At 43.2% G+C, this 17680-nt stretch overlaps 1 protein-coding gene across 4 annotated transcripts in view; it reads right to left on the bottom strand.

The window, feature by feature from the left end:
* LOC105491520 (ubiquitin protein ligase E3 component n-recognin 1) overlaps positions 1–6180 on the bottom strand; it is a 155979-nt gene extending 149799 nt beyond the window's left edge. For 2 of the 4 annotated variants that reach the window (XR_011606125.1, XR_011606124.1), the window contains exon 1: positions 5970–6180. Coding sequence is in view for 1 of the 4 variants with exons in the window: in XM_011758032.3 (XP_011756334.2) it covers positions 5970–6050 (81 nt within the window). In the remaining 3 variants the exon portion in view is untranslated. The remainder of the gene's footprint in view (positions 1–5969) is intronic. The other 2 variants (XM_011758032.3, XM_011758040.3) reach the window with 2 other exon arrangements.
* Positions 6181–17680: the final 11500 nt, after the last annotated feature.

The following is a 17680-nucleotide window of genomic DNA, read 5'->3' as shown; positions in this document are numbered from 1 at the left end:
ATCCCACCAATTCCCTCCAGATTTCCTGTTTTGGCTTTTATTACCTCCCTGATCAGCGTGGACTCCAAGGTTAGCCACTGCCCTAACATGCCCGCTCATTCCCTCTTTTTTCCATCTACAACCTCCATCCACCGATCACTACTAATCTTACGACAATAAATCATTGTTGATCCTCAGTTATTCATTCATTTAAAAAAAGTGTCTTCTGCCAGGCGTGGTGGCTCACGCCTGTAATCCCAGCACCTTGGGAGGCTGAGGCGGGTGGATCACCTGAGGTCAGGAGTTTGAGGTCAGCCTGACCAACACAGAGAAACCTCGTCTCTACTAAAAATACAAAAATTAGCCAGGCATGGTGGTGCGTGCCTGTAATCCCAGCTACTCAGGAGGCTGAGGCAGAAAAATCGCTTGAACCTAGGAGGCAGAGGTTGCAGCGAGCCGAGAACATGCCATTGCACTCCAGTCTGGGCAACAAGAGTGAAACTTCGTTTCAAAGAAAAGTGTCTTCTCTATCAATCACATACCAAGATACATCAATATGGCCGGGCACGGTGGCTCACACCTGTAATCAATCGCAGCACTTTAGGAGGCTGAGGCAGGCGGATCATGAGGTCAAGAGATCAAGACCATCCTGGCCAACATGGTGAAACCTTGTCTCTACTAAAAATACAAAAATAGCTGGGCATGGTGGCATGCACCTGTAGCCCCAGCTACTCAGGAGGCTGAGGCAGGAGAATCGCTTGAACACGGGAGGCAGAGGTTGCAGTGAGCCGAGATCACACCACTGCACTTCAGCCTGGGGACAGAGCGAGACTCTGTCTCAAAAAAAAAAAAAAAAAAAAGATGCATCAATGAACAAGTCACACATGATCCTTCCCTTCATGGAACTTACCTCTCCCTCTGGAGGGAGAAACAGACATTTCACTAAGTAAATAAAGACAATACAGTAATTACAGATTGTAATTGCAATAGGAGAAAAAAACAGGTTGCTTTGATAGAGAGTAAGAGGAACCCATCTCTTAGACAGGGTATGTATTAAGAAAAAACAGAGGAAAAACACTCTAGGAAAAGCAAACAGCAAGCAAAGGCACAGACCCTAAAGCAAAATACAGTTTCGGCTTGTACTAACAGGCCAGGATCAGTGAGGAGAATGTAATAGGAAATGAGGTAGAGATGTAGGGGCTGGATCAGGCAAAGTCTTGAAGACTTGTAATGAGTTTAGACCTTATTCTAAGTATAACAGAAAGCCATTGAGGATTTAGATAGGAGACCGACATGATCTGATTTAATCTTTAAAAGATTATTCTGGTTGTTCTGTGCAGAATGGACAGGAAGAGGGCAACAGTGGAAGCAAAGAGACCAGTTAAGAAGTCACTGCAGTAGCCAAGACAACAGACTTGGACTAGTGACTTGGACTACATGGGTGGAGACAGAATTATTTGTGTTCAAGAGCTATTATGGAGGTGTTGTCTACAGAGACAGGGATAACCAAACTCTTGATCTGCCTTTCTCCTTTCCTCTCCTAAAATCTGGTCTTTCCTCTCAATATATGACACAACCAAGGCCAGGCCATTTGGCTCACACCTGTAATCCCAGCAGTTGGGGAGGCCGAGATGGGTGGATCACTTGAGGTCAGGAGTTCGAGACCACTCTGGCCAATACGGTGAAACCCCACCTCTATTAAAAATACAAAAAAACTGGCTGGGTACGGTGGCTCACACCTATAATCCCAGCAATTTGGGAGGCTGAGGTGGGCGGATTGCCTGAGGTCAGGAGTTCAAGACCAGCCTGGCCAACATGGTGAAACCCGTCTCTACTAAAAATACAAAAATTAACCAGGTATGGTGGCAGGCACCTGTAATCACAGCTACTTGAAAGGCTGACGCAGGAGAATCTCTTGAACCCGGGATGTGGAGGTTTCAGTGAGCCGAGATCTCGCCACTGCACTCCAGCCTGGGCAAGAGAGAGAGACCTTGGCTCAAAAAAAAAAAAAAAAGGCCAGGCATGGTGGTACATGCCTGTAAATCCAGCAACTCAGGAGGCTGAGGCAGGAGAATTGCTTAAACTTGGGACACGGAGGTTGCAGTGAGCCGAGATCATACTACTGGAAACAATACAACCTCTGCCATGAATGGTTAAACCAAAAACTGAGGATGCAGATGTCATCGTTCCTTCCCTTTTGCCTCATGCCTAATCTATCAGCAAGTCTTTTTGCTTCTTCCATACTTCTAAAATCTCTCTTACATTCATCCTCTTCACTCTATCTCCAGGGATAACCTTTCCAGTGCAAGCTACCATCAACGACGGCTTGGGTTACAGCAGCAACTTCTTAATTGCTCCCTCTGTTTGAAACACCAGACATCCAAGTGAAGATGTCAAGTAGGCAGTTGGATTTATGATTCTGGAGTTCAGAAGTGAGATGACACAGAGATATAAATTTGGGAACTGAATACATACAGATGGTATTTAAAGTCACAGAACTGGATGAAATCCCCTAGGCAGAGGTTATAAACAGGCAATAGAAAAGAGCTGAGTATCATGCCAAGAGGTATCTTCTGAAATTGACTTAAGGAAGAAAATCTAGTTGAGGAAGACAGAAGGCAGAAGTTCTGGCAGACTACCTCACAACCCTCTTGATTCCCAATTTTTCTCAGTCCTCATTATCATGGACCCAATAAACCACCCTCTCCTCAAAACAATACCCCATGCCATCACACTACTCTCACCACCTACCTGCTTGCCTATTCTGTTTCCACGTTCTTACCTCGTTCTTCCATTTTCTACCCCCGTTTCAATCATTCCTGTTCTCTTTCTCTCTGTCTCTGTCTCAATCTCTCTTTTCCTGTGTGTGTGTGTCTATAAACGCACACATTTTCCTCCTCAAAGATTTTATCCAGGCTGGGCGTAATGGCTCACTCCTGTAATCCCACCACTTTGGGAGGCCAAGGCGGATGGATCACTTGAGGTCAGGAGTTCGAGACCAGCCTGGCCATATGGTAAAACCCTGTCTCTACTAAAAATACAAAAATCAGCTGGGCGTGGTGGCACACACCTGTAATTCCAGCTACTTGTGAGGTTGAGGCACAAGAATTGCTTGAACCTGGAAGGTGGAGGTTATAATAAGCCAAGATGGCACCACTGTACTCCAGCCTGGGTGACAGAGTAAGACTCTGTCTTAAATAAATAAAATAAAATAAAATAAAATAAAATAAAATAAAATAAAACCGTGTCTCTACAAAAAAATGCAAAAAATTAACTGGGCATGGTGGCACATGCCTATATTCCCAGTTACTCAGGAGACTGAGGTGGGAGGATCACCTGAGCCCGAGAGATTGAGGCTGCAGTGAGTTATGTTTGTGCCACTGCACTCCAGCCTGGGTGACAAAGCAAGACCCTATCTCAAAAAAAAAAATGATGTTATCCATTCCCACAACCTCAACTGTAAATTTACTGATAACTTCCAAATACCTAGCTAAGTATTACTCAAAGTGTGGCCCATACACCACTATTACAGAATTAGCATGGCATGCTTGTGAAAATGCAGATTCTTGGACCTCACCTCAGACCTACAGTATCAGTTCCCCTGGTGATTCTTAAGCAATGGCTTTTATCAATGTCCACTAATTCATACATATTATTTTATTTGAATTGCATGTGAGATAATGTTAGGAATACTACAGCCTTCATGCTTACTATCAGCAACATGAATGAAAAAGGATCTGCAGACTAAGAAGAAAATTTAAGGAAATCAGAGACTATAACCAGGGATTAGACTCTAATGGAAATTGTACAATTGCTTAAACCTCTATGAATGTCCCGTACTATTTATCTTTGTCTAAAGATAAACAATAAGGAGTAGGGGGGAACAACTGAGCTTGTATTGCTTAAGAGCAAAGTAGTAAACTGGGAAGCCAGTGTCACACTATGGCTAGAATAAAATTGAAAACAGTAGTATTTTTAAAAAGAGAAAAAGAGAAAGAGAGAAAGGTAGAATGATCTGTAGGGTCTTCAGTAGAGAGAGAGATGCAAGCCATAAAAGGGGTTATAAAGCTTAACAGTCACAGGTCCTCATCTACTGACGTTACTCTACCTTGAATTAAAATTATCTGGGCACTTATATTACCTGTGTCACCAGATTGTGAGTTCCCTGAGGCTATATTACACAATCTACCTACTACTTTGCAAAACCTGAAGTCCTGCCCAACAAAATCTAATAATATTTCCTGAGGTAAAGAGTTGCCACATAAATTCTAGCTCAATTCCTGTATCATCTCCAATTCCAAATTAGTGGCGGCCAGAATGATGGGGTTTTACTGTATCATTTGGAAAAAATTAATGTATCAAAGTTTTAAATAAATATTAGTCTTCAGATACAAAATTCTAACAATCCCTCTGACCACAGCACAGTTTCCCCACTCCTTCTAACAAGCAAAACTCACAAACTACCATTAAAATGTTTCAGCTGCTTTTATATTTGTCCTACCTCCTCATTCCTTATCATCACAAATAAGATGCTTTCTCCTTCACTACCAGTAGTGAAGTGAATTTGAACTGCTATTTGGGGTGGAGGAAAACAGCAAGCACTGACATAGTCAGAAGCCAAACCCTTTTCCAACTCCCTCCCTACCTGGTTCCTACCTCCTAGCCAGTCTCTTCAGTCCCTGAAGTAGCTCCCTCTGTTTTTGCATAAAACAATGTTCAATTGTATGCAGGGTTAAAAAACAAACAAAAAAAAAAACCTTCAAGAATGCTTTTAATCTGTAATCCCAGCACTCTGGGAGGCCGGGGCAGGTGGACCACCTGAGGTCAGCCTGGCCAATATGGTGAAACCCTGTCTCTACTAAAAACACCAAAAAAAAAAAAAAAAAAAAAAAAATTAGCCAGGCATGGTGGCAGGCGCCTGTAATCCCAGCTACTCAGGAGGCTGAGGCAGGAGAATTCCTGAACCTGGGAGGCAGAGGCTGCAGGGAGGCAGAGGCTGCAGCGAGCCGAGATTGTGCCACTGCACTCCAGCGTGAACGACAGAGTGAGACTCTGTCTCAAAAAATAAAATAAAATAAAATAAATAAAATAAAACAAAATAAAGCTTTTATTAAACTACAAACCAAAGAAACTTCAGAAAAAATGGTGTATATCCCAAATCTCTAAATGCTGCTATTTGGAAACACAAAACTAATAAAACATTATGCAGCGACAGATACTTGAATATTTTCTACATATCTCCCCACTAGATACCCTGGGCATCCAGAACATTCCCTAACATTGCCCTCTACTCTTATCTTCCACCGTCAGCTTTCTCCCTGTAGCTAGTGACTCAAATTTGTTCAATATCTCTGCCTTCCCATTCTTCCAAAATGCAAGAGCAAAGTATAGATTCCAACATTAATTAATGGTATTGCTCGGGCTTGAAATGTTTGGGAGTTCTTTCTTCAGCTTTAAAAAGCAGCGACAGATGATGGGCTTCTCCACTGAGGGTTAGGCCTGGGGTTCTTAAGATGCTATATCGAAGGCCAATTACTACACCTCACATCTAGACATGACAGTGGCAGCACTCTCTATCATTATCAGGTCCCGGCCCGCAGGCTATGCAATACAATACCAGGTGCTGCATTCCCATCATCAAGAGTAAAGGGTTGGTACTGCTTCTATACGAAAATGGCTCTTGCTCTAACCCCGCCTAGGCCCCCACATCAAACCGTCTAATAACATCACTGGTTCTTTCTACTTCAGAATAGAGACATGCATGCTTGAGATCATCAGAAATAATACATAACAAAGTCATTATATTCCGTACACTTGGCTGGCAGAAATGTGGGTTGCGACTAACTTTTTATTCAGTGGCTTCCTTCCAGATCAATCCAGATAACTCCCCCTCCCCAGAGCCGCCATAAGGGGTGAAGCCCCACATCCTCCTAAGCGCAGTAGGGAGGGACTGGGGGGAGGACAAAAGAGACTTGCCTATAGGGACTTACACATGCCAGATGCTGAGGGGTCTGGGGTAACTCCGCGCTGATTTCCATCCTCTCCGCACCTCCAGCTTCCTCGTCCGCCATCTTGAGGGAAACTGACTCCTGCAGTTGCCGACCCCCGGCCAGAGGCAAGCGGAAACCTGTGGCCGGTCGGAGACACAGGGACGACACTTTTACGACGGCCCCTGAAGTCGGGTTTGACGCAGAACTGAGGAGCGGCTTCCGGCCCGCTTCCCGGAAGCAAGCGTCACGACGTGAAGGGACTGGAGAATTTTTTTTTTTCCCCTGTAATGTATTAGGCGTAGCGCTTGGTAGCTGAGTGGTTGTATATCTGGATTTGGTGCTGGGAACTTGCATCTACGAGGTTAAAAACAAACAAAAAAAAAAGCCAAAGTTAGCGTCCATTACGAAAGGAAGAAAACTCGTCAGGGGCTAAAGCAAGAACCTGTCCTAGCTGGCCGGTTGTTGGCCTGAGGGTGTTTTGTATCCCAGCCTCCCTGCAGTAGTTCCCCAGAGCCTATAAAATGAAAAAGAAAGTACTCACACATCTTCCATTTTTAGGGTTCTACCCCGTGGGCACTTGCACATGTGTACAAAAAAGCTGGGGATCCAGCTTTATTGGGGAGCACGGGGGGAAATAATTTGGAAACCTAGTCATTCATCGATAGATGAAAGACAAGATAGACTATGGTACATTCGCATTTTGAAATACTGTGCAGCTCTTGAGCAAGATAAATCTGCGTGAAAAGATCAACATAAATTAAGTGAGAGGGAAAAAAGCCAAGTTGCCGCAAACTATGTATTTGCACACATGGGCATTTAAATCTGAAGGAATAAGTCTGAAAGGGGAAAGGGCAAAGTAGTAACTCTGAGGGCCAGGATTCGGATTGGAGGAAGAAGGTGGTCAAGAGCTACTTTACCTTCATCAGTATTTTAAATTGTTTACAAAACAAATAATTTTAAAGTGTATATTTTTAACAAAGGGAAGAAAATAAAGCTTCAAACAATGTGAAAAGCAGAGGAGGCTTTCCAAATGCTGTGGTCCACCTTGATTAGTAGAACTTTCCTGCCTAAACAATGTTTCTGCTCAAATGAACTACCGTCTGGGTGCTAAAGTACTGTTTTTCCAGCCTTTTTTGCCCAACAACCACAATAAATACATTTTACATCTTATCACTGTACCTATACAAAAGTATATGGGTATATATAGAATATGTATATATATGCTGAAACTAAAGTTTTCTGAAACAATGCTTGCGATATGTCATATTTTCTATTCAACTGCAATATGTTTATGCATTTAAGCCAAAATACTGGTTGTAGTTATTAAAGTGATATTATAATCCACAATAGATATTGTCCCACATTTTGATAAAAATTGCCCAAAAAGTTACCTTGTTCCTTCCTGTCTCTATGCCTTTACTCCTGGAGTTCTCTGGTGCTACCCCACTCTCTTTTCTTCTTCTTTCATTCCTAGATAAATGAAATAGACTAGAAAGTTCAGAAATAGGTCGGGGGCGGTGGCTCACGCCTGTAATCTCCCAGCACTTTGGGAGGCCAAGGTGAGTGGATCACCTGAGGTCAGGAGTTCGAGACCAGCCTGGACAACACAGTGAAACCCCATGTCTACTAAAAATACAAAAATTAGCTGGGTGTGGTGGTGGGTGTCTGTAATCCCAGCTACTCAGGAGGCTGAGGCTGGAAAATTGCTTGAACCTGGAAAGTGGAGTTTGCAGTAAGCCAAGATGGTGCCACTGCTCTCCAGCTCTCCAGCCTGGGCTACAAGAGCAAAACTCAATCTCAAAAAAAAAGAAAAGAAAAGAAAAATAAAAACAGCCACTTATTAACATCTTAATGTAATCAAATCACTAGTATATTAATAGCACTAGCTATATATTAATAACAATCCTGTAGGTAGATGTTACTACTTCTATTTTACTGTCATGAGAAATTGAGAAAACTGAAGTTTAGAGAAGTTATAGAATTTGGTTAGGGACATGCAGCTTCCAAGTGACAGAGCAGACATTCAGCCAGCACAATGGCTCACCCCTGTAATGTTAGCACTTTGGGAGGCCAAGGCGGGAGGATTGTTTGAGATGGGCAACATAGCAAGACCCCCACCTCTACCAAATAATAATAAATAAAATCCAGTTCAAATGTCTCGCAAGGCCCTGTTCTTAACCATTTCACTTTATTACTTTATACCAAATTCAAGCATTTTACACATGAAAGATACAGCATTTCAAGTTAGAAGGAAATTATGGACCGTTTGTTTGTTTGTTTATTTATTTGTTTATTCAGATGAGTTTTGCTATTGTTGCCCAGGTTGGAGTACAGTGGCGTGATCTCAGCTCACCACAACCTCTGCCTCCCGGATTCAAGCAATTCCCCTGCTTCAGCCTCCCAAGTAGCTGGGATTACAGGCATGCACCACCATGCCTGGCTAATTTTGTATTTTTAGTAGAGATGAGGTCTCTCCATGTTGGTCAGGCTGGTCTCGAACTCACGACCTTAGGTGATCTGCCTGCCTTGGCCTCCCAAAGTGCTGGGATTATAGGCGTGAGCTACCACGTCCAGCAGGACTGTTTATTAAGTGGTGCAAAAACAGATGATTATGTAGCAGTTCCTAAAAAAAAAAAATAGACATAGAATTCCCATATGATGCAGCAATTCCACTTCTGGGTATATATCCAAAAGAAGTGAAAGCAGGGACTTAAAGAGATGTTTGTATACCTGTGTTCATTGAAGCATTATTCAGTATAGTCAAATGGTGGCAGGAACCCAAGTGTCCATCAACAGATGAATGGATAAACAAAACATGGCATATACATGCAATGAAATATTATTCAGCCTTTAAAGGGAAGGAAAAGGTGACACATGCCACAACATGGATGAACCTTACAGATATTAGGCTATGTAAAAGAAGCCAGTCACAAAAAGACAAATGCTGTATGATTTGACTTATAATACATACCTAGAGTAGTCAAATTCATAGACACAGAAAGTAGAATGGTGGTTGCCAGGGTCTGAGAGGAGGAGAGAATAGAGTTTCATGGGTATGGAGTTTCATTTTGGAAAGATGAAAAAGTTTTGAAGATGTGTAGGGGTAATGGTTGCATAACAATATGAATATATCTAATGCTACTGAATGGTATACTTAAAAGTGGTAGCCGGGCGCGGTGGCTCAAGCCTGTAATCCCAGCACTTTGGGAGGCCGAGACGGGCGGATCCTGGCTAACACGGTGAAACCCCGTCTCTATTAATACAAAAAACTAGCCGGGCGAGGTTGCGGGCGCCTGTAGTCCCAGCTACTCGGGAGGCTGAGGCAGGAGAATGGCGTGAACCCGGGAGGCGGAGCTTGCAGTGAGCTGAGATCCGGCCACTGCACTCCAGCCTGGGCGACAGAGCGAGACTCCGTCTCAAAAAAAAAAAAAAAAAGTGGTTAAAATGATAAATTTTATGTATATTTTACCACAATAAAAATTTTTAAAGAGGCCGAGCCTGGTGGCTCATGCCTATAAGTAATCCCAGCACTTTGGGAGGTCAAGGCCAGCGGATCACTGGAGGTCAGGAGTTCGAAACCAAGCTAACCAACATGGTGAAACCCTGTCGCTACTAAAAATACAAAAATTAGTCAGGCATGGTGGTGCATGCCTGTAAATCCAGTTACTCAGGAGGCTGAGGTAGGAGAATCGCTTGAACCCGGGAGGCAGAGGTTTCAGTGAGCCGAGATCGCGCCACTGCACTCGCCTGGGTGACAGTGTGAGACTCCATCTAAAAATAAATAAATAAAAATAAATAAATAATAAGTAACTATTTGGGAAAAGATGGTCAGATCGTTACCTCAAATCATATCTCAAAATAATTTTTTTTTTTTTTTGAGATGGAGTGTCTCTCTGTTGCCCAGGCTGGAGTGCAATGGTGAGATCCCGGCTCACCACAACCTCTGCCTCCTGGGTTCAAGTGATTCTCCTGCCTCAGCCTCCTGAGTATCTGGATTACAGATGCATGCCACCACCCCCGGCTAATATTTGTATTTTTTAGTAGAGACGGGGTTTCACCATGATAGCCAGGATGGTCTCGATCTCTTGACCTCATGATCCGCCTGCCTTGGCCTCCCAAAGTGCTGTGATTACATGCATGAGCCACCACACCCAGCCCTCAAAATAATTCTTAATACATTAAAGAGTTAACTGCTAAAAAGAGTAAATAAGTAAAAATTATTATTTTTTTTTTGGAGACAGGGTCTTGCTTTGTTACTCAGGCTGAAGTGCAGTGGCATGCTCTTGCCTTACTTCAGCCTCTACCTCCAGGACTCAAGCGATCCTCCCACCTCAACCTCCCAAGCAGCTGAGACCAGAGGCATGCACCACCATGTCTGGCTAATTTTTGTATTTTTTGTAGAGACAGGGTTTCTCCATGTTGCCCAAGCTGATCTCAAACTCTTGGACTCAAGTGATCCACCCACCTTTGCCTCCCAAAGTGCTAGAATTACAGGCATGAGCCACTGAGCCCTGCCAAAAGTAAACATTTTTTTTTTTTTTTTTTTTTTGAGACGGAGTCTCGCTCTGTCGCCCAGGCTGGAGTGCAGTGGCCGGATCTCAGCTCACTGCAAGCTCCGCCTCCCGGGTTCACGCCATTCTCCTGCCTCAGCCTCCCGAGTAGCTGGGACTACAGGCGCCCGCCACCTCGCCCGGCTATTTTTTTGTATTTTTTTAGTAGAGACGGGGTTTCACCGTGTTAGCCAGGATGGTCTCGATCTCCTGACCTCGTGATCCGCCCGTCTCGGCCTCCCAAAGTGAACATTTTTTTAATATTGGGGTGGAGAAGTCTTTTTTAAGCATGTTGCTAAAGGCAAAAAATATAAATATAAAAAGACTAATATGTAATTGTGTTAAAATTAAAAACATAAAAATAAATGACATAAAACTTAAAGGTTAAAAAAAACTGGGAAGAAATATCTACAGTAGACATGGCAGACCAAAGGATAAAATCCCAAAGAGGCCAGGCACCATGGCACATGCTCAGAATCCCAGCACTTTGGGAGGCTGAGGAGGGTGAATCACTTGAGCCCAGGAGTTCCAGACCAGCCTGGGCAACATGGCAAAAACCTGTCTCTGCAAAAAATACAAAAATTAGCTGGGTTTGGTGGCATGTGCCTCTAGTCCCAGCTACTCAAGAGGCTGAGATGGGAGGATAACTGGCGCCCAGAAGGCAGAGGTTACAGTGAGCCAAGATCAAGCCACTGCCAGCCTCAGCAAGAAAGTGAGACCCCGTCTCAAAAAAAAAAAAAAAAAAAAAATCCTAAAGATGACTATTCCAAAAGAAAAACGGATGAAAGACATAAATGTGCAACTTACCAATTTCTATTAATTTATGAAAAAGACCTAACTAGTAAGCAAATAAATGAAAAATAAGAAAAAATTATGATTTATTGCCTGTAAATTTGCCAAGTTTTTTTTTTTTTTTTTTTGGAAGATAGTGTTGGTAAGAAGCTGGAAGGATAACCATATTATTACGTAAAATGCAAGTGTAAATTGGTAAACCTCTTGGAAGATGGTGTGGCAATATTCTGAAGCCTTTTTTAAAAAATGTATACTATTTGGACCAGGCACGGGGGCTCATGCCTGTAATCCCAGCACCTTGGGAGGCCAAGGTGGGTGGATAGCAAGGTCAGGAGTTCAAGATCAGCCTGGCCAAGATGGTGAAAACCTGTCTCTACTGAAAATACAAAAAATTAGCTGGGCGTGGTGGTGGGCGCCTGTAATCCCACCTACTCGGGAGCCTGAGGCAGAGAATTGCTGGAACCCGGGAGGCGGGGTTGCAGTGAGCCGAGATCGCGCCACTGCACTCCAGCCTGGGTGACAGAGCAAAACTCTGTCTCAAAAAAAAAAAAAAAAAAAGCATACTATTTGGCCAGCAATTCCATTTTTTTTTTTTTTTTTTTGAGACAGAGTCTTGCTCTGATGCCCAAACTGGAGTGCAGTGGCACAAATCCGTGCCTGGCCAGCAATTCCATTTTTAAGACTTTATACTGGAAAAATAATTCAGGGTGTAAGCCAAGTCTTAATTACATAATTATTGGAAACGTAGAAAAGTTAAGAACAACTCAGGGCCAGACGCGGTGGCTCACGCCTGTAATCCCAGCATTTTGGGAGGCCGAGGCGGGCGGATCACGAGGTCAGGAGATGGAGACTATCTTGGCTAACACAGTGAAATCCCATCTCTACTTAAAAAAAAAAAATACAAAAAAATTAGCCGGGCGCGGTGGTGGGCGCCTGTAGTCCCAGCTACTCGGGAGGCTGAGGCAGGAGAAGGGCGTGAACCCGGGAGGCGGAGCTTGCAGTGAGCCGAGATCGCGCCACTGCACTCCAGCCTGGGCAACAGAGCGAGACTCCGTCTCAAAAAAAAAAAAAAAAAAAAACAAAGAACAACTCAGATGCCCAACAATAAAGGACGCTGGCTAAATAAACTGTTCTCCCATACAATATAATACTCTGCAGTCATTAAAAATGTCCACAGATGCAATGAGAGTTCTTGAGACTCAGGAAGTCCGTGAGGGAAATCTATTTTTATAGTAACACAAAAAGTAATTAGCTGGGTGTGGTGGCATGGGCCGGTAGTCCCAGCTTGTTGGGAGGATGAGGTGGGAGGATGGCTTGAGCCCAGGAGGTGGAGGTTGCAGTGAGCCAAGATCTGGCCATGGCACTGCAGCCTGGGTGACAGAGCCAGACTGTGATTCAAGAAAAACAAACAAACAAAACAAACAAACAAAAAAGAGTTATTTGCCTTTTATTTAAAAAAAAACATGTTGGTATTTGCACTGATGAGTCCAAAAGCTTGGTAGCTGAAACTACTGGCCTCTTAGCACAAAATCAAGGCAGTGGCATCAAACTGGACTATTCACCAAAGTGAAGTAGTAGTTCCTTTACCACCATGCACTTGCATTTAAAAAAGGGCAGGGAGGGGGGAAAAGGCTTTCCCTTAAGAATACCCTTGATGAAGTAAACATTATTAATTTTTTAAATCTCAACCCATGAGCCTTTTAAACATTCTGTATGATGAAATAGGAAGTGCACAAAGTTTTTCTGCCATGTACAAAAGTATGATAACTGACTTGAGAAGAAGCACTTCTGCATTGAGTTCCTAGCTCAACCAGTCACTTTTTTTTTTATCACAGAACACCCTTTTTACTTAAAAGAACAACTGACAACTATCACTGTGATTATTCAGACTTGAGTATTTGGCAGGCATTTTCTCAAATATGAACAAGACTTTTTCTTCGAGGAAAACAACTGTCAGTTTTTGTTGTCTGTGACAAAGTTGAGCTTTCAAATGAAAAATTAGAACTGTGGAAAAGTCATATCTGCCACTGTGAGCTTGACAAAGTCCTCATGAGATCAGTGGTGATATTAATGTGATTTTTTGATACATTACAATGACAGGTGTCAACGTTTGGAAGATTGGTATAACTCAATCAATATTTTCCAGATGACAAATGAGGTGTTAAAAATCCAGCATGGGCTGGGCGCGGTGGCTCACACCAGTACTTCGGGAGGCAGAGGCAGGTGGATCACAAGGTCAGGAGTTCGAGACCAACCTGGGCAAGATGGTGAAACCCCATCTCTACTAAAAAAGAAAAAAAAAATTAGCTGGGCACGAGACTCCTTCTCAAAAAAAAAAAAGATGGGTAAAAGATCCATCCAAAATGCTAAATAGAACAACAGAATGTAATGCTATGGAGTACAAACATTTCATTGATATGGTTTCAGATTCCACAATGAATTGAGTTTTAAGAAACTACTATTTGTTGGCTGGGCACAGTGGCTCATGCCTGTAATCCCAGCACTTTGGGAGGCCGAGGTGGGTGGATCATGAAGTGGGGAGTTCGAGACTAGCCTGACCAACATGGTGAAACCCCATCTCTACTAAAAATACAAAAAATTAGCCAGGCATGGTGGCACGCATCTGTTGTCCCAGCTACTCGGGATGCTGAGGCAGGAGAATCCCTTGAACCCGGGAGGTGGAGGTTGCAGTGAGCCGAGATCACACCACTGTGCTCCAGCCTGGGCAATAGAGCAAGAGTCTGTCTCAAAACAAAACAAAACAAAAAACACAGGCTGGGCGCAGTAGCTCACGCCTGTAATCCCAGCACTTTGGGAGGCTAGGGTGGGTGGATCATGAGGTCAGGAGTTCAAGACCAGTCTGGCCAATATGGTGAAACCCCATCTCTATTAAAAATACAAAAATTAGGCCGGTGGCGGTGGCTCTCGCCTGTAATCCCAGCACTTTGGGAGGCCGAGGTGGGCGGATCACAAGGTCAGGAGATCGAGACCACGGTGAAACCCCGTCTCTACTAAAAATACAAAAAATTAGCCGGGCGCGGTTGTGGGCGCCTGTAGTCCCAGCTACTCGGGAGGCTGAGGCAGGAGAATGGCGTGAACCCGGGAGGCGGAGCTTGCAGTGAGCCGAGATCGCGCCACTGCACTCCAGCCTGGGCGACAGAGCGAGACTCCGTCTCAAAAAAAAAAAAGAAAATCACTAGCCCCAAAAGCATTATCTCATTTACCCCTTAAAACAACCTTGTGGAAGAGAGACCACTATAGTTGTCATTTTAGAGGTAAGATAATAGTGAGTCATAGGAGTTAAAGATTTGTCTGGTCACACAGTAAGTGTCAGAACTGGTTTCAACCCAGGTTAGTATGAAGTTCTTAGCCACACTGCCTGAAGAGTCTGGTTTCAACCTGAAACTAAGAGAGTACTCCTAGCAGAGAGATAATGACGAAGGAAGGGTGGTAGAAAAATGACTCTATGAATAAAGTAATAAAAGACAGTGACCCAAAGGATCTGGCTAGGTGGGGTTAATCATATGGATAAAGAAACAGGGAGACCTAGAAAAGACTGAGTAAGATTTAAATGGATGTGCTACCTTTACCTAAAATTTCCAGAACTGCCCTATCATTTCATTAATGCCACAACTGAAGGTCAAGAATGAGAAAGATGAGAACATAGTTCATTGTTCTCATCTTACTGTAATTTTGGAAGAGGAGAAAAGAACAAAAGAAGTGAGTGAAGAAAGCAAGGACTTGTGATCTTTATGGAAGGGCAAATGGAGTTGTTATAGAAGAGTCTAACATCCTTCCAGGCAGGAGACAAAGTAAGAAGGGAAATGACTAGAAAAGAGTGAAGGGAAGAAGGGGAGAAGGAAAAATTATTGGAAATAGAAAGATAAGCCTCAATGTGAGGGGGAAAGAAGAGAAAAGGAACATGACATTCATTAATTAGTTTCAGACAGTTTAAATGAAGACACAATTGGGTAAATTTATTCAAATGGTCATGTTCCTGTCATAAATATGCACACACACACACACACACATACACACACACTTTTTGTCACATTAATAAAAAGGCAACAAAACTAAGTTGAGTGACAGCTTAGTTCCAGGAACTACTTTGCACCAGAACCTATAGTAACAAAGGAGAGATATTATAACTTATTTTATGCCATGTCACTTAATATATAGGGTTGTCCCTTGGTATATGCCAGGGATTGGGTCCAGGACCCCCCAGAGTATATAAAAACCCATGCATACTCACATCTCACAGTCAGCCCTGCAAAACCTGCATATACAAAAAGTCAGCCCTCTCTATACTCAGGTTTCCCCTGAATAGTGTATTTTATTTTATCTAATTAACTTATTAGTATTATTATTATTTGAGACAGAGTCTCACCCCATCACCCAGGCTGGAGTGCAGTGACAGTCTCAGCTCACTACAGCCTCTGCCTCCCAGGTTCAAGCGATTCACATGCCTCAGCCTCCCAAGTAACTGCGATTACAGGCATGCGCCACATGCCTGGCTAAGTTTTGTATTTTATTTTTATTATCATTTTCTTTTTTTGAGACAGAGTCTGGTTTTGTCGGCTGGGCTGGAGTGCAGTGGCCCGATCTCGGCTCACTGCAACCTCCGCCTCCCGCGTTCAAGCGATTCTCCTGCTTCAGCCTCCTGAGTAGCTGGGATTACAGACATGTGCGACTACACCTGCCTACTTTTTGTATTTTTAGTAGAGATGGAGTTTCACCATGTTGGCCAGGCTGGTCTCGAACTCCTGACCTCAGGTGATCTGCCCACCTCGGCCTCCCAAAGTGCTGGGATTACAGGTGTGAGCCACCACGCCCGGCCTGAATATTGTATTTTCGATCCTCATTTGGTTGGAAAAAATCTGCATATAAGTGGACCCATGCAGTTCAAACCTGTTGTTCAAGGTTCAACTATATAATCTTTTCCCAGGCATCCAGTTTCCCAAGGAACCAACTGTCTTTGTCTGTTCAGGCTGCTATCACAGAGTAACATAAATTGAGTATCACTGTTCTGAATGCTGGGAAGTCCAAGATCAAGGGCGATTCAGTGTCTGGTGAGGGTCTGCTTTCTGGCTCACAGATGGCACCTTCTAGCTGTGTTCTCACATGGCAGAAAGTGCAAGACACCTCTCTGGGGCCTGTTTTCTAAGGGTATGAATCCCATTCATGAGGGCTTTACCCTCATGACCTAATCACCTCCCAAAGGCTCACCTCCTAACACCATCTACCATGGGGGTTAGGGTGTCAACATATGAATTTGGGGGAACATAAAACATTAAGACTATAGCAACAATTTGTATGAAAGTCTCTTTGGTCCCAGTGGGGTGGCTCACACCTATAATCCCAACAGTTTGGGAAGCTGAGGCCAGCGGATCGCTTGAGCCCTGCAGTTCAAGACCAGCCTGGGCAACCCCTTCTCTACCAAAAAAAAAAAAAAAAATTAGGCGTGGTGGTGTGTGTCTGTAGTTCCAGCTACTTAGGGGGCTGAGGTAGGAGGACTGCTTGAGCCCAGGAGGTCCAGGCTGCAGTGAGGCATGTTCGAGTCACTGCAATCCAGCCTGGGTGATCGAGGGAGACCTCCTGCGCTCAAGTGATCCTCTTACACCATGTCTTTTAAAATTTATTTTATTTTTTAATATACTTTAAGTTCTAGGGTACATGTGCACAACTTGCAGGTTTGTTACATAGGTATACATGTGCCGTGTTGGTTTGCTGTACCCATCAACTCGTCATTTACATTAGTTATTTTTCCTAATGCTATCACTCCCCCTGCATGCCTTATTAACATAAATCAGGGTGGTGTGAGGGGGTCGTGTGTGTGTGTGTTGGTGGTTATACCAAAATTTTCAGTAACTATTAAGAGTGGTGTTAAACAAACAAAAAAGGTAAAGTGTTAATTTTTTTTCTTCAATGTTCACTGTAACTTTTCCTTAGTGAATTCTAGTTGTGTTTAAATAGTTTGGTCTTAAAATACTAGATTTTAAGTTCAAAATAACTTATCTTTGAATATAATTACCTTTACATAATAAAATATACCTTTCTGCCTACAACTCTTCATAGTAATTTGATGAGATAAAGAGATTTTAGGCAACAACCTGCTAATAGCTTATGCCAGATGTTGACAAACTGTGATTAGTCCCCCTATGGTCATTTTTTTACTTCCCTGAGCTAAGAATAGTTTTTACATTTTTTAATAGTTGAAAAAAATCAAAAGAATAGTAACATTTTGTGACACAAGAAAGTTATTCAAAATTCAGATTTCAGTGTCCATAAAGTTTTATTGAGATACTACTACTATGGCTGCTCTCCCAGTGCAACGGCAGAGCTGAGTACTCGTAACACGGCTCACATACC

The sequence above is a fragment of the Macaca nemestrina genome, chromosome 7, assembly GCF_043159975.1.
Source record: "Macaca nemestrina isolate mMacNem1 chromosome 7, mMacNem.hap1, whole genome shotgun sequence".
NCBI classification, from domain to species: domain Eukaryota; kingdom Metazoa; phylum Chordata; class Mammalia; order Primates; family Cercopithecidae; genus Macaca; species Macaca nemestrina.
The sequence above is the reverse complement of the archived record's forward strand: the minus strand, read 5'-3'. Positions and strand labels throughout refer to the sequence as shown.